Source organism: Petromyzon marinus, chromosome 3 (genome assembly GCF_048934315.1).
Source record: "Petromyzon marinus isolate PM22_M1 ecotype Great Lakes invasive population chromosome 3, UKy_Petmar_22M1.pri1.0, whole genome shotgun sequence".
NCBI lineage: Eukaryota > Metazoa > Chordata > Hyperoartia > Petromyzontiformes > Petromyzontidae > Petromyzon > Petromyzon marinus.
In genome coordinates this window covers 23,537,915-23,555,292 of record NC_133669.1, presented here as the reverse complement: position 1 = coordinate 23,555,292, position 17,378 = coordinate 23,537,915, and the positions used below count along the sequence as shown (strand labels likewise).

General features: G+C 48.9%; 1 protein-coding gene across 3 annotated transcripts in view; it reads left to right on the top strand.

The window, feature by feature from the left end:
* Positions 1-16,427, top strand: part of LOC116957480 (CD166 antigen-like) — a 69,462-nt gene extending 53,035 nt beyond the window's left edge. For 2 of the 3 annotated variants that reach the window (XM_076053053.1, XM_032979661.2), the window contains exons 12-14: positions 9,776-9,968; positions 14,274-14,409; positions 15,670-16,427. In XM_076053053.1, coding sequence (XP_075909168.1) covers positions 9,776-9,968; positions 14,274-14,409; positions 15,670-15,742 — 402 coding nt within the window. In that variant the 3' untranslated portion in view covers positions 15,743-16,427. The remainder of the gene's footprint in view (positions 1-9,775; positions 9,969-14,273; positions 14,410-15,669) is intronic. The other variant, XM_032979666.2, reaches the window with a different exon arrangement.
* The last annotated feature ends 951 nt before the right edge of the window (positions 16,428-17,378 follow it).

Genomic DNA, 17,378 nt, shown 5'->3' with positions numbered 1-17,378 from the left:
CACGTGACGTTGACCTCGCTGCTGCTGCCATCCGCACGCGCGATTCTCCCGCCACGCCGCCCGACCGTTTGGTCGGCCATCTTGGTGGGAACGCGCGAAGCGGAGCCCCGCCATTTCCCCCCTCCCGCCAGCCTCGCCGCGGGACGTTCGAGTGCCGCAACGGCGACTCCCATTCGTCCGGGAGTTCATAGCAGCTGGCGGGGACTGGGAGGCGTTCGAATGAGCGAAGGCGAGGGGAAACCGAGACGCGCCCTCGCCTTCTGCAGTGCTCTGCTGTCCTTGGCGCCAACAGCGTTTCCGAAGATGGAGCCGGCGGAAGTTGATTCATTGGTCGTGGAGCGGTTGCTGGCGTTGGCGAAGGAGTTAAACGTTGCCTTGTCAGCGACGGAGGTGGACGATCCGTCGTCCCTCACGATCACCCGATGCATTCAGGCTCACCTGAGTCTAAAGCGACGAACGGGGCTGGTGGCGTGCACTGCACCTGCGGAGGTGCTCGACGCGTCGGAAGAGGACGAGCCTGCCCCAGCTTGTGCCGCGGTCGATGGCGGAGGAGGACGGAGGCGCGATGCGGAGCGACGAGGGAGACGTAATCGTCCTCGAGGGACCTTCCCTCGTCCGGGCTACAGCCGCGTTTGTCTGCTACAACTGCGGGCTGCCAGGGCACGTCTCCTTGGGGTGCCGCGCTGCACGTCGAGGGCAGTTCGGGCCGCCATCGTCGTCTTCCCAGGCAGCCATCACCTTTAAGGGACCCTAAGGACCGGAGTGCGTGACACCCTCGACGCCGTCGGCTGCTGCTCCTCCGGACGCTCTGATGGGTGTGGAGCGGCTGTTGACCAGCCGTTCTCCGCCGACGCCGTTATCACCTATGGAGGGACCGTGCCAGTCGGCCAGTATTCAAGTCCCACCCGGGCTTTCAGGGAGCTTGGGCCCACCTCGCCTGGAGGTCCGGCCACACGGACTCATTCAAAATCTGCTCGCTTTGTATTGACTCTCACACACCTTGCTGGTTGCCTACACCGTCGGTCACACAGTCACGCTCACATGTCATGGAGGTCATTGGCTGAACCTGCCATTTTTTTTTATTGTACTGCGCACGCGTGATTTTACATGAATGCACCGTGCTGTCAGGGGTAAGCGAGTTAACCGGTTCATGTACATTTGTTGTTGTCGTTAATTCCCCTCCTTCCATGCGTTCTTCCCTCCCTCCCTCGCGGTATGTGTACATGTTATTCGCAGTATTTATTCTCGGTCGCCGGTTATTTATTGACGTTGCTTTTTGGGAGGCACACCTTTCCATTTTTTCCATAGTTGCGTTACAGCCGAGAGGCCTGTGTGTTACACGGGGGGGGGGGGGGTGATATAGTGACATGACATCACTACCATGTCAGGACTGTATGAGCGTAGGGACACATGACGTCACTACCGTGCCAGCTCGGTATGGGGGCTGTAGGCGGGTGTCACGGGGGTCGTGTCAGGCCGTGGCACTCCGCGTGAACCCAACAGGACACGTGACTGGATAAAGGGGGGCCAGGGGCCACTGGGGGAAACTTGGAGGTCACCTGGTTGGGGGGCGTGGCCTGGGGCGGAGCCAGCCACGCCGGAGGGGTTATAAGCGGGGTGTGAACGGGGAGCTGGGCTGTTCTACTCCGGGATGAAGACGCCATGAGAAGTCCTCAAGTCTCCGATCGTCGTTCGTGACCAAGCAGCCGTCACCTGCCTTGGTCACGCTGTGTAGTGTTCGACGAGTGTTAGTGAGATTAGGAACGGTGGTCACTACCTTATGTATAGTATTCACGTTGGTGTTATGTGTTAATAAATAGTGTTGCCTCCAAGTTGAGTGTGCGCCTCAAGCGGACCATTACACCTGCAGTAAGCCTTACAGTGAGGGAAAAAAGTATTTGATCCCCTGCTGATTTTGTACGTTTGCCCACTGACAAAGAAATGATCAGTCTATAATTTTAATGGTAGGTTTATTTGAACAATGAGAGACAGAATAACAACAACAAAATCCAGAAAAACGCTTGTCAAAAATTTTATAAATTGATTTTCATTTTAATGAGGGAAATAAGTATTTGACCCCCTCTCAATCAGAAAGATTTCTGGCTCCCAGGTGTCTTTTATACAGGTAACGAGCTGAGATTAGGAGCACACACTCTTAAAGGGAGTGCTCCTAATCTCAGCTTGTTACCTGTATCACCCGTGCTGGTGAGAGAGGCCTGCTGTTTTGGGGCCTGCTGTTCATCACACCCGTGCTGGTGAGAGAGGCCTGCTGTTCAGTACACCCGTGTTGAGGGGCCTGCTGTTCAGCACACCCTTGCTGGTGAGAGAGGCCTGCTGTTCAACACACCCGTGCTGGTGAGAGGGGCCTGCTTTTCAGCACACCCGTGCTGGTGAGAGGGGCCTGCTGTTCAGCACACCCGTGCTGGTGAGAGAGGCCTGCTGTTCAGCTCACACGTGTTGAGGGGTCTGCTGTTCAGCACACCCGTGCTGGTGAGAGGGGCCTGCTGTTCATCACATCCGTGTTGGTGAGAGGGGCCTGCTGTTCAGCACACCGGTGCTGGTGAGAGAGGCCTGCTGTTCAGCACACCCGTGTTGAGGGGCCTGCTGTTCAGCACACCCGTGCTGGTGAGAGGGGCCTGCTGTTGAGGGGCCTACTGTTCAGCACACCCGTGTTGGTGAGAGAGGCCTGCTGTTCAGCACACCCGTGTTGAGGGGCCTACTGTTCAGCACACCCGTGCTGGTGAGAGGGGCCTGCTGTTCAACAGACCCGTGCTGGTGAGAGGGGCCTACTGTTCAGCACACCCGTGCTGGTGAGAGGGGCCTGCTGTTCAACACACCCGTGCTGGTTAGAGGGGCCTGCTGTTCAACACACCCGTGCTGGTGAGAGGGGCCTGCTGTTCAACAGACCCGTGCTGGTGAGAGGGGCCTACTGTTCAGCACACCCGTGCTGGTGAGAGGGGCCTGCTGTTCAACACACCCGTGCTGGTGAGAGGGGCCTGCTGTTCAACACACCCGTGCTGGTGAGAGGGGCCTGCTGTTCAACACACCCGTGCTGGTGAGAGGGGCCTGCTGTTCATCACACCCGTGCTGGTGAGAGAGGCCTACTATTCATCACACCCGTGCTGGTGTGAGGGGCGTGCTGTTCATCACCCCCGTGTTGGTGAGAGGGGCCTGCTGTTCACTCCCATGCTGGTGAGAGAGGCCTACTGTTCATCACACCCGTGTTGGTGAGAGGGGCCTGCTGTTCACCACTCCCATGCTGGTGAGAGGGGCCTACTGTTCAACACACCAGTGCTGGTGAGAGAGTCCTGCTGTTCAGCACACCCGTGCTGGTGCGAAGATGGCGCTGATGATGGTAGCCTCAGCCGGTCGGTGCGCCCTGTTTTGTCTTGTTTTGTCTGTCAATTCAGTGTTTTGCCAAGATTTTCGGAGTTCTCTAACAAGAGACGAACTTTTAAATATCAGGGAAACAACTCCTGTGGATTTAATTCCTACTTTTCTGCTTCCAGCGGCAGAATTAGTAGGCATTCTAGTCAATGCCGCGCTAGGCTTTGCTCAAGCAACGAAACGCCGCCCAAGGGGTAAACGGTCGGGGGCTCTAGTACGGCTACGCAGACGCGGGATCCGAACAGTGCTTCCGAGCTTTTTCCTCTCCAACGTACGTTCACTGTACAACAAAATGGATGAACTTCAGCTACTGATGGTAAAAAACAAATACTTTCTTTCAGCTTCTGCATTGTGCTTCACGGAAACATGGCTGTGTGATTTGATTCCGGACACTTCGCTACAACTAGCAGGATTCCATCTTGTAAGATCGGATCGTGACATAGCACTCTCCGGCAAGACGAAAGGCGGTGGTATTTGTTTTTACATTAACAGTGGCTGGTGTGTAGATGTCACAGTGATTCTGCAACATTGTTCTCCACTCCTTGAATCAATTTTTATAACCTGTAAACCGTTTTACTCGCCTCGCGAGTTCGCGTCGCTCATTTTGGTCGGAGTTTATTTGCCGCCTTGTCCTCAGGTTAAAGAGGCCCAACGCATGCTCGCCGATCAGATTCTGAGTGTGGAGCGAGCAAATCCAGATTCGTTGGTTATCGTACTTGGCGACTTTAACAAAGGTAATCTCAGCCACGAACTCCCTAAATACATACAATTCATTAAATGCCCAACCAGAGAAGGGAACACTCTGGATCACTGCTACACTACAGTCAGTAGAGCCTACCACGCCGTCCCCCGAGCAGCACTAGGACACTCTGACCATGCCATGGTCCACCTGATTCCTGCATACAGGCAGAAACTAAAACTCTGTAAACCTGCTGTGAGGACATCTAAACAGTGGACCAGTGAGGCTGTGGAAGATTTGCGGGCGTGCTTAGACTGTACTGACTGGGATATGTTCACGACTGCTACCAATAGTCTGGATGAACTCACAGAGGCTGTGACGTCCTACATCAGCTTCTGTGAGGACTGCTGTATCCCAACACGTACCAGGGTGAACTTTAACAACAATAAGCCCTGGTTCTCAGCAAAGCTCAGAAGGTTGAGGTTGGAGAAGGAGGAAGCGTTTAGGAGTGGAGATAGAGACAGATTCAAGGAGTCGAAGAACAGGTTTAGCAAAGCGGTGAGAGAGGCTAAACGACTGTACTCAGAGAGACTAAAACACCAGTTCTCTACAAACGACGCTGCTTCTGTCTGGAGAGGGCTCAGGCAGATCACCAACTACAAACCCAGAGCCCCCCACACCACTAACGACTCCCGCCTAGCCAACGACCTGAACGAGTTCTACTGTAGATTTGAAAGACAATTGGACTGTCCTGAACCACCCCTTCCAACCCAAGAGGCCCCATCCCCCACCAATACTACAGAGACGACTATCTCCTTTCAGGAGGGAGAAGTTAATAGACTTTTCAAGAGGCAGAATCCACGCAAAGCAGCCGGGCCGGACTCTGTCTCTCCAGCCACCCTCAGGCACTGCGCTGACCAGCTGTCTCCGGTGTTCACCAACATCTTTAACACCTCCCTGGAGACATGCCATGTACCAGCCTGTCTCAAGTCCTCCACCATCATCCCTGTGCCCAAAAAGCTAAGGCCAACAGGACTAAATGATTACAGACCGGTCGCCCTTACATCTGTGGTAATGAAGTCTTTTGAGCGCCTGGTCCTGGCACACCTCAAAGCCATCACAGACCCTCTCCTGGACCCCCTTCAGTTTGCCTACAGAGCCAACAGGTCTGTGGACGATGCAGTTAACATGGCCCTCCACTTCACCCTACAGCATCTGGACGCCCCAGCATCCTACGCCAGGATCCTGTTTGTGGACTTCAGCTCTGCCTTCAACACCATCATCCCTGCCCTGCTTCAGGACAAGCTCTTCCAGCTGAACGTGCCATACACCACCTGTAAATGGATCACAGACTTCCTGTCTGACAGGAAGCAGTGCGTTAAGCTGGGAACACAAGTCTCTGGCTCCAGGTCCATCAGCACCGGAACTCCTCAGGGCTGCGTCCTTTCCCCTCTGCTCTTCTCCCTGTATACCAACAGCTGCACCTCCAATCATCTGTCCGTCAAACTATTGAAGTTTGCGGATGACACCACCCTCATTGGGCTGATCTCTGGTGGGGATGAGTCTGACTATAGGTGGGAAGCTGACAATCTGGTGACCTGGTGTAGCCAGAACAACTTAGAGCTAAATGCTCTAAAGACAGTTGAGATGGTTGTGGACTTCAGGAAGAATACAGCACCACTCACCCCCATCACCCTGTTAGACTCCCCAGTCAAAATTGTAGAGTCCTTCCGCTTCCTGGGCACTATTCTCTCCCGGGACCTCAAGTGGGAATTGAACATCAGCTCCCTCACTAAGAAAGCTCAACAGAGGATGTACTTTCTACGGCAGCTGAAGAAATTCAACCTGCCAAAGACAATGATGGTGCAATTCTATACAGCGATCATTGAATCCATCCTCACCTCCTCCATAACCGTCTGGTACGCTGCTGCCACTGCCAAGGACAAGAGCAGACTGCAGCGTATCATCCACACTGCTGAGAAGGTAATTGCCTGCAATCTACCGACCCTCGAGGACCTGCACACGACAAGGTCTATGAGGCGAGCGAGGAAGATTATGGCCGATTTCTCCCACCCTGGACACTCTCTGTTTCAGCTACTCCCCTCCGGCAGAAGGCTTCGGTCCATCAGGACCAAAACCTCACGCCATAAAAACAGTTTCTTCCCATCTGCTGCTGGCCTGTTAAACAAGGCCAAGGGCTAACACTGTTTTTAACATTTGATCTACATAACGACACGTTGCTGATATTAACTATGTTTCCCTATTTGTATTTGTATTTTTAAATTATATCTTAAAGCTATTTTATATTCGATATTTATTTAATTTTATATACTTCAGCCCCTTAGTGTTAGACTTTTAACCCTTATTATAGTAAGACTTGTTTAAAACTTATTTAAGATTTTAGATTCCTATATGTTGAATGTATGCACCATCCTGCCAAAGTAAATTCCGTGTCGGTGTGAACTTACATGGCGAATAAAACTCTTTCTGATTCTGATTCTGATTCTGAAAAGACACCTGTCCACAGAAGCAATCAATCAATCAATCAGATTCCAAACTCTCCACCATGGCCAAGACCAAAGAGCTCTCCAAGGATGTCAGGGACAAGATTGTAGACCTACACAAGGCTGGAATGGTCTACAAGACCATTGCCAAGCAGCTTGGTGAGAAGGTGACAACAGTCGGAGCGATTATTCGCAAATGGAAGAAACACAAAAGAACTGTCAATCTCCCTCAGCCTGGGGCTCCATGCAAGATCTCACCTCGTGGAGTTGCAATGATCATGAGAACGGTGAGGAATCAGCCCAGAACTACACGGGGGGATCTTGTCAATGATCTCAAGGCAGCTGGGACCATAGTCACTAAGAAAACAATTGGTAACACACTATGCCGTGAAGGACTGCAATCCTGCAGCGCCCGCAAGGTCCCCCTGCTCAAGAAAGCACATATACATGCCCGTCTGAAGTTTGCCAATGAACATCTGAATGATTCAGAGGACAACTGGGTGAAAGTGTTGTGGTCAGATGAGACCAAAATGGAGCTCTTTGGCATCAACTCAACTCACCGTGTTTGGAGGAGGAGGAATGCTGCCTATGACCCCAAGAACACCATCCCCACCGTCAAACATGGAGGTGGAAACATGCTTTGGGGGGTGTTTTTCTGCTAAGGGGACAGGACAACTTCACCGCATCAACAGGACGATGGACGGGGTCATGTACCGTCAAATCTTTGGTGAGAACCTCATTCCCTCAGCCAGGGCATTGAAAATGGGTCGTGGATGGGTATTCCAGCATAACAATGACACAAAACACACGGTCAAGGCAACAAAGGAGTGGCTCAAGAAGAAGCACATTAAGGTCCTGGAGTGGCCTAGCCAGTCTCCAGACCTTCATCCCATAGAAAATCTGTGGAGGGAGCTGAAGGTTCGAGTTACCAAACGTCAGCCTCGAAACCTTAATGACTTGGAGAAGATCTGCAAAGAGGAGTGGGACAAAATCCCTCCTGAGATGTCTGAAAACCTGGTGGCCAACTACAAGAAACGTCTGACCTCTGATTGCCAACAAGGGTTTTGCCACCAAGTACTAAGTCATGTTTTGCAGAGGGGTCAAATACTTATTTCCCTCATTAAAATGCAAATCAATTTATAACATTTTTGACATGCGTTTTTCGGGATTTTTTTGTTGTTATTCTGTCTCTCACTGTTCAAATAAACCTACCATTAAAATTATAGACTGATCATTTCTTTGTCAGTGGGCAAACGTACAAAATCAGCAGGGGATCAAATATTTTTTTCCCTCAGTGTAAGCAGGAAGGAAACACCATCACAATTTAAGGCACTCATTCTAGAAGTTCTTAACCATGACAATTATTAGAACCAAATATTTACATGCATTACGTGACATTCGCATGTCAGGACATCCACAAACAACCTCTGCATATGCATGCTTTTAGTATAATAGTGATAATGTAACAGCTCCTTGTGAACCCACCTCAGGATGAAGGCCCTCACATGCCATGTCCACTCTATATGCTGGCGCGAAAGTAATAGAGTAAACCGATGAACAACAGCACCAGCTAATATACTGCACCAGCGTCTTATAATGGTTGTCAACATAAACACCACGACCGATGTACTTTGAGGCGTCGCGGCCATGACGCCATTCAGCTATGTTTAGTGCGATGCTCACGAGCACGGTCAACAGTTGCGCGGTGGGTCCTCTAATTAAGCAGAGCAGCATGCTTGAGTGAAGAAACCCCAGAAGTGAGCCTGGGTAGGGCAGGGGCAAGCGGCAGGGTGCATTTGTATTGCAAGAAGATCGAGGTGGCTCATGCTAATAAGGGCGCACGCGGGCCCATTGGGCACAAACACCGCACCAGCTGGGGCTGCTGCGGCCCGGCCAGTTGCCCCTGCCAGAACCGTGGGCATGTCCACCCCGAATTTAAAACACCGAACAAACAGGGACAGCCGCGAGGACCGGCTCGCCGCGGCCATTGTCGATCACTGAACTCTCTAAGAATTCGCGAGAAGGTCTGTCTTCGTTTGGCACCGCGAGTCTGGGGACATTTCCGCTTGGAATATTATTATCTTTTCTTAAATGTGGCTCAGTCTGGCTTATGCAGATCATGGCTCTTGAACGCGCAATTCGCGAGTGCATTTCTTACGATTCGTTTTATGGACACGGTCAATTATCGCCGTTCGCGCACTTTGCGTCCCAAGCCTGCGCGGCGCATCTGCTGCACGGTGCAAGACACCGTGTGTGGTCACATGTTTCTCACGGCCAGATATCGGTGTTGCTCTTTTTTCTGGGTACATTTTTATTAGGGAGAATTGTAAATGGATATTTCTTACAAGCTATTAGTGCCAGCAATTTTAGTTCCTCTGAGGCGCAGCTTCAAGTTATGAGCTGTCGTTTGGTAGGAAAATTATAGCATTAGCCTTTCTGGTGTACGCTGCCTTCTTATACGGCGTACATATAAATGGAGCCGACAGTACAACCATCTATCCCATGGGAGAAAATAAAAATTAAACATTGCGCTCAATATTCTCATTAAATCACAAATATATTCTGTTGTAAATTACAAGTACTCAAAGTGCACTTCAAGATTATAACCGTCAGCTACGAATGCATATTTTCGCATTGTGTTCAGGCCTTAATGCAAATGCGCAACATATTTTAACCATAAGCAACAAACACAATTAAAATTGTAATTTTTCCAATAAGTCAATGAATAACAAATTGGACTGTGGAGAGCGATATAAGTGGTTGGATGAGAGTCATTTTCAATGGACAGCAGCGGGTGGTTTGTTGCTAATTCTCATCATGTACGCGATTAATCAACGCGTTTATCTATTTATCATGCATTGCCCTTTTCTTTACATTTTTAAAATAGGTATCCAATTAAAAACAGGCATATGCGCAGCGCTTGGGCAATGGAGAATGTTTCATCCCATTGCCGAATCGGCTCCCGCGCAAATACAATACGCGAGGCGCTCCAGTCCAGCGCCTCTCGCAGCGTACTTTTATTTTTGGCACCCTCGTCGAGCTAATGACAATAAAATTACAAGTGACCCCCGATCTTCAACTTGGATCATATCCCAAAGCCTCGGGGGGCCTCCTTCGCCGTGGTCCCGCCGTCGCCTGTGAACGCCTCTCCCTCATCGCTCACGCCGTGCGCTTGTGTGTGCGTTCCGCTCGTCTGTCGTTTCAGTCCGAGGAGTGGGAGGAGCAGAATGCTCTGCTCATAAGTCGGCTGGCGGTGTCTGGCTTGGAGTCAGCGCAGCAGGAGGTGACGTGCAACGCCAGCAACCGGCTGGGCACGGACGGGCGACGCTTCACTCTGAGCCGCAGCTGTCAGTACCCAAACCTCCCAAGCAACAATTTGCCTCTCGCTGAGTGTAGCAGTAAGATCCATAACATTTCTGCCATTTGAATTTCTAAATACAATAAGTGTTTACTTGAAAAAAAAGTACACTAGAACCCACCCCACCCCCCCCCCCTCCAAAGTCGGCACAAAACTGGCGATCTGAAAATTGTAAAATAGTATGCGTTTTGTTGCCTAAACTTTTGACAGAATTGTCAAGTATTGTAAATGGGTGTTTGGATTAACCACCCTGCCAATTGATTATTATGGCTCAATCAAATCGGTTCTACTGTATTTGCTGTGTGTGTGTGTTTTTGTTAAATGGGGTGCACTGTGTTAAATGAGATGCCATTTCTCGTAGCGTTATTGCCTTGTCAGATATTGCCGCAAAAACGAAGCTTGATAAGGTAAACTTGCGGCGCCGGGGCGCGACACCGTGCACTCCGCTCGCTCGCTCGCTCGCAACAACAAAAAGCCCTGTTCTATTAAAACAAGGAGAACTGACACGTTTAACCCCATATAATATGCAAAAATAAATTTTACTTTGCAAAACTATTTCCTCACCCCGCGGCCCCCTCCCCCCCCCCCCTTACATCGGCTATGACAGCTAAATAACCAATTTAAGGACAAACCAGAAGATGTGGCAGCAATATAATTTCGACAAAGGAATGTAATTGCACTTGAAATGGAAAATTAAACATTATTTTTCGAAAACGTCAAAACTTAATTGCACACTCGCACGACCGAACAAGCGCTGAGATGCAAGGGGGAGATCGCTTCTATGGGAAAAAACGGCACCGGTCACTGTTGCCTTTGTGTTCCGTTGTGTTCCGTTGTGTTCCATTGTGTTCCGTTGTGTTCCGTTGTGTTCCGTTGTGTTCCGTTGTGTTCCGTTGTGTTCCATTGTGTTCCGTTGTGTTCCGTTGTGTTCTGCTCCCTTGTGTCTACTTGACAGGGAGAGCCTGTGTTGACATTGCGCATATTATTATTATGGATAGCCGGTAAAGCCAGCGACAATATTACTGTTTGCTGCCTGAATCTTTCAAAGGTGTGAAGGGAATTCATGCTGACTCGTTGTGTGGGGGGCGGGGGGGGGGAGATTTGGGTCACAGATTTAATGGAGTGGCGCTGGTGTATATATTCCGCTATATGTGATGTACTATGTAAATACTAACAAGGTGGGATCATGCGGTCGGTAGGCACGGGTAGGTGCATGCCTGCAATTGCTTGCTACTGCTGGCGGAAGGAACTCCACTCGAGGTAGCTCCGGAGGGTCACTCGAGAGGCAATTTTGGCCTACTCGAGATGTCTGGGATGCGATGGAAGTTCCCACGCTTTACCACCCCCACGTACAGGCAGCCGATCGACTAAATGTAGCCGTTGTATGATGTTTGATCTGGGGTCGTTAACCAAAATAAAAAGTAAAAATGAAAAAAAACCTCAATACTTCAAGAGCTGCAATGCACGTAGTGAACACGAGACGGTGGTCCTTCATAAATAATGTCACGAAGCAGTCCTCTTAATGAGCCACATTCGCCTCTGGGGCCGCAGGTTGTCGATCCCCTGCCCACGGTGAACTGGACTTCCATGGTGAATTGGACTTCCATTTTTTTGTTCGAATTTCCAGAGCCGCCACTGCAGTCCTTAAAGAGCCACTGCATGCGGCTCCGGATCTGCAGGTTACCGACCCCTGGTGTTAGATGGACAGAGGCAGTGGGAGATGGGGGGGGGGATTTCAGAAATTCGCCACCATTGCTTTGACTGTCGAGCCAGGCGATTGGATGGAACCAGCAATCTCTGAATTTGCAAGTCCGATAGGCTAATCGTTACACCACTGTGGCAGCATTCTAAAAATGATCAAGACGGAAAGAGGAATGGATAAGCAGGATATTTTCCGGAGCAACCATCTGGCTGAAAAATCAATACAATTGTGTATGTTTGATTAATTCACGTACAAATAGCGAGCTACAAGAAAATAGGGATGTATTTCCACATATACATACACTGATTTTAGCACAGTTCTAAGGAAAATAACATTGCAATACGGGCTTCACACAGTCTTGTAAAATAATGCAGGTGTGGAGAAGATTTGTTGGCGGAAAAATGTTAATTTTATCCGTTTGCACACAACAATAATATAGTTAGTCACCAAGGCCACGGCGAGGCTGTAGATAGCGAGGCTGCTTTCTATTCTCTCTGCATGTTACTTTTTATTTTTGCATTCATGGGATTGTAGAGAATCTTGACAGGGTGTGTTTGGATTGGAATTGCATTTATATCCTCGATGTTCTGGCTGGTTTGACAATGATCAATGATAATTGAGTTTCACTCGAAGCGGGAGGTGCTGTGGTGGCTTTGCAATCTGGAGAGAGAGTTGCATTCGTTTCGAGTATCTCGGTGTGCGGATCAGGAGTCTGGCTCCGGAAGACGATATTGATAGTGGCAGTGGGAAGCACATCCTGACTAACACACACCTCCCGAGCCACCACCTCTCCAATCCACAGAAAAAGATCCCCCTTACAGCCTCAACAGACTTTTGGGGCAAGTGCTGTTAGCAAGCACCTACGAAGGCTGGCATGGCACACGAGGGGGTGGGTGGCCAGCATCACGCCCGGCCGCCGTTGTCTCCCCAGTGGCGATGTTTACACACCCAGCCAGGTACCCGCTTAAGGCTGAGTTGACCTAGGGGTGGCCCAGGACCAGTTCAGATAATCGTCACTGGTGTGGATGCGAGCGAGAACCGAACTCGGGCCGCCGGGTTCAAAGTGCAGCGTGCTAACCGCCGTACTCTGCAAGCGCACTCGCCTGCAATTCATGTAACATCCCCTTCAGATTTTTATTCCAACACGCCATGTGGCCGTGCTGTCCGAGCCTCTGCCTTTGGCCATAGATGTTGCAGTATTGGCTCGGCGTGACTTAGAGCTTTCGTGACCGCAGGAATTCACATTCAATGGGTCTTTCGTTAAAGTCACGTAGATAGGTTCAAAGAAAATAACTAAATATCTAAAAACTACGACGTTTCTATGGCAACACAAGCGGTCGTCATCCTGATGTTATTTCCTTTGAACCCATCAACGTGACTTTACCGAAAGACTCAAATAGTTTGGCTTGGCGTGCACGTACTGCATCGATTGAAATCGAATCTTAATGACGTCACACTCCCCGAAATGTGCGCGTAAGAATCGCTCGTTCGTAATGTATGGCAATGTACACGCTCCTGTTACATCTAGGTTAAAGGAGCGAACACATTTTTTTTAAAATCAATTGTACGGACAAAAAAACCGCAACAACAAAATTCAAATGAGATGGGAAGTGAGACAATTTTTTTTAAAAATCAATCATTAAAAGGAATTGGAACCTCACAGCGTTATAATTCTTTAATTATCGGGGCAGGTAAAGCATGTGGATTGCTTCACTATTCTGGCAAATCTCCCGATGATGCTGGATGTAATTACCAGCGAAACATCGTATTCAAATTGTAAATGTTGTGGACTTACTCTCCAACACACCGGTGGGCTGAAGTAGTAACTAATTGGCGCGTTGTTTACGTGACAGACCTTACTGGCCGTGTCGTGTTGTGAAGGGTTATGACACATTTATACTTACACGATGTAACCCAAAAACCTTTATTATGAATCATATTGGTCGCGAAAGCCTACGTGTAAAACGCTTGCTGTTGGCACTCCACATGTGGTCCATGATAAGGCAATGCGCCTCTACGAACCCATTTATTGAATCAATGCTGTATTATTTGAATAATAATGAAATAATTATGATAATAATGCCCATTATTTAGCTAGGGAAATCTTCACCAAGTCTCAAGACTCACTTTGAGGATAGTCAAAAAGAGTTTGTGACTTCACGCGGAAGGAGACCAGAGTTCCTGGAGAAACCCATTGGATATCTGTCAAAAAAAAAAAAGCAAGAGCTTCACAGCTCATCAGATTTCTCCGGGATAAATAAAAAAAAGTTGTGATTAAATAGTCTGAACCCCACAGTTCGCATAGCGGCGGGCGCAACGCCCGGCGCTGCCATTTCCCGGCAACACCACGCAAGGCCCCCCGACACAACGCCTGGCCCACCGTGGTCATCGCCAATCCCGAGCGCCGACAAGGCCACGGTCCCGCTTGCGAATATTGCGATGGGACGTATGCATTTGTACGTATGTACACAAGTTGAACTCCTTTCGCACCGTGCGTAGCCAATCGTGCTCTAGCGGAGGTGCCGACGGGAGGGACGAGCTGGGGGACGCGGTTTACAGGGAGGTTCGTTTGCTGCCGTAGGGATGCCGGCGTTGCGTGACGGAGGGTCCCCGTGGCGCCGCGTGTCTCCTGTCGCCCGCCAGGCTGGCTGCAGAACGCCCTCGTCCTGGCCCTGGCGGTGGGCGGTGCGCTGCTGCTGGCGCTCGTCGTGGTGGTCGTGGTCCTGGTGGTGAAGCTGAAGCGCAGGAGGGGCCGCGCGTCCCCCGACAAGACGCCCAGGCAAGTGGCGCGTTCCAACGGACCGCCGTTAGCTGCCGCGTCGTTTCGCCGGCGACGTCCGACGTTTCGCTGCGCGCGCCCCGATGGCTTCTTGAAGAAGTGGCGCAGAGCCATGGGCTCGTCAGCAATGCCGCGAGAAATCTTACGCACGAGCGAAGTTTTATCTGCGCCCCACTACGTCCATCTGCCCTCTGCCCCCTAAATATATGACAGTAATGGAATTGTCATCACTTATTATCCCTTTGTTTATTGCATAATTGTTTTTTCATATGAATTGTATTTCTAATGTCGCGACAACATTGCTAACTACTTGCCGACTGATTTAATTCCAAACGGATTAAATTCGTAATGCGTTATGCTTGACAAAGTCTGTTTAGATCAATTACGGCCATTGATTGTTAAATTGATTTAACAAAAAAAAATCAGCATGCAAAATAAGGCAACACATTAGCAAGGCCATTTGGTCTCGTGCTTGGTGTATATATTTATAGATTGTACTTTGGATAGCAAAATGACCTTGTTTAGCGAAATACTCAATAATAATTAATAAATTATAGCCCTCTGTCAATCCACTGCTGCAGGAAGGCCTTCCCACGCCTTTTGTTTGGCCACACTTCGCCACGCCGTTGTTCCCTGTGGGTTCGTGAAGGCAAAGAGCCAAGTCCATTTATTTATTTATTTATACACCACTCACCACGGATGTGAGCCGTGGCCAGGAACACAACTCAGGGTTGATGGGTTTTGTAGTGCAGTCTGCTAACCGCTCCACTTCCGTTTCACTTCCAGATACACACATCAGTATATATGTGTGTGTGTATGTTTAAGAGTTCGATTCTCGTTCATGGCCAACACCAAGTGACGATTATCTGAACCGGTCCTGGGCATCGCCTAGGTCGACTCAGCCCCAAATGAGTACCTGGTGCGGTGTGTAAACATCAGCACTGGGGAGACAAAGGTCGCCGGACGTGGTGCTGGCCACTCACCCCTCTCGCGTGCCATTCCAGGCCTTCGTAGGTGCTACTCGCTAACAGCACTTGCCCCAACAGTTTGTTAAGACTATACGGGGGACATTCGTTTTTGTGTTTGTTTGTGTTACACTCTACCTCTCTGCAATCTCGATGTGCTGTCGAAGAAGGGTCATCATTGCCTCAAACGTCACCAAATAAATACATTTTTTTTCCTTTCAAGGTCGCGCTAGTGATGAATGCGTTGAATGCTTTTGTTGTTGTAATAATGAAGAATGTGCCTTGTTTCTTATAGAACTTCAAACAATGAAAAGCCTGAACAAGAGCCGCTCAAGAAGGGTTCACTTGTGGACACCACCAAAGTGTGAAGAGGCTGAGAACCACCCACAGGATTACTCTCCTTCACAAGCTGCCTTGACGACAGACGCCTCCACCCACAATCAGAATCTTTATTTATCCCCGAATAATCCGATGAGCTGTAAAGCTCTTTTTCACACATGTCCCATAGGGGCGGGCAGGCAGGATGGGGTGGGTTCAGCGAGTTACATCTGCAAGCAATACAATAGGCAAGATTGGAGAAAAGGTTTTCAACTCGCTAAAAATGAATATGTAAATACACTTAAATACAAGTAATTCCCAACGGGGAGGAGTGCGCGCAGATGTTTACGGGAGCTTATGAGAGGTAGAATTATGGGATGATTCTCCGAGTTGCCTTCTTGCAAAATAATAATAATTCCTCATGACTTCCACTTGTGGTTTTTATTGAATATCCAAAAATGTTGTGGACTTGGATAATACACGTGATGGATTTAGTCCCATTTAATTTGTACAGTGTAAAATAGTACCGTTAGGTTTGTAAATATTTTGTAAATTATTGTACAGGTTAACTTGGAAATGAGATTGTGTTTTTTGTAATATTTAAATAATTTGTCATTTATGAAATAAATAAGTAATATATCACGTTTATTGTTTTTTTCAGGTTTTTGTTAAAGTAACATATTAAATGTATGCCTTTTTGTATATACTGTGCTTTAAATAGCTGTTTAAAACGTACTGGCTTATAGTTTCCTCTTTTACAAGGAGAAAAGATTAACATTCCATGCAGTGATGCATGTGTTATTCTAAGAGAGAGAATGGAATATCTAACGGTTGCCTGTCATGCTGCGGTAATTATGCACTTCCGTATCGACGACTTCCATTGATCAGCCACACGTCCAATTAATATTGCAAAAAACAACCACAATACATTTGTCAAGAACACCGCTTTAAAAAAAAAAATATATAGTTTACGCTTTGGGCAATGGGCCTTCCTCACGGCACACGGAGAGGCCAGTGAGGTCGGCTACGTACCGTGCGAAAGAAGTTCAACATACATATACTTACGGTGTGTGCGTTAGCAAGCGCCTATTCAGGCCAGCATGGCACACGAAGTAGGTGGGGCTACGAGTAGAACCAGGTGGGTCCGTTTATGCTCTCCCTGCTATGATGATCTCCAGCACCGCACTGCCGACAAGCGGTGAGGTGCTAAGGAAATGTGCCTAAAAGCACCGCTTCTAGATCAACGTGTGGGTTATCGTCTTCCCTCACCGGTGAATCCTCACGCACAATTGGTAATGTACGCAGAAATTCACAGTTTTGACTCGTTATTGCAAAGCAGTATATTTCACGATGGCAACATGTTACAATTACACGAAAAGTTACAAACGGTTGAATGAGTTATGAAGTTTTACTAACCATTTTATAAATGCTCTATGTGCCCTCCACCTGCTGTACGGACAACATCGAGACGATAGTTGAATTGGTCCCAAATGCCTCTCAAAGTGTCTTCTTCCACTGAAGTCACCGCTGCCGTGATTCTGTTTTTGAGGTCATACAGATTAGTCGCTAATGGTGGCACGAAAACACCACGGTCTTTTGTGCCACCATGCTTTTTGACATTGGCGGATCAATGCCAAAACGCCGTTGAAACGCACACTGCACCGCAATTACGGATTCAGTCTTGCT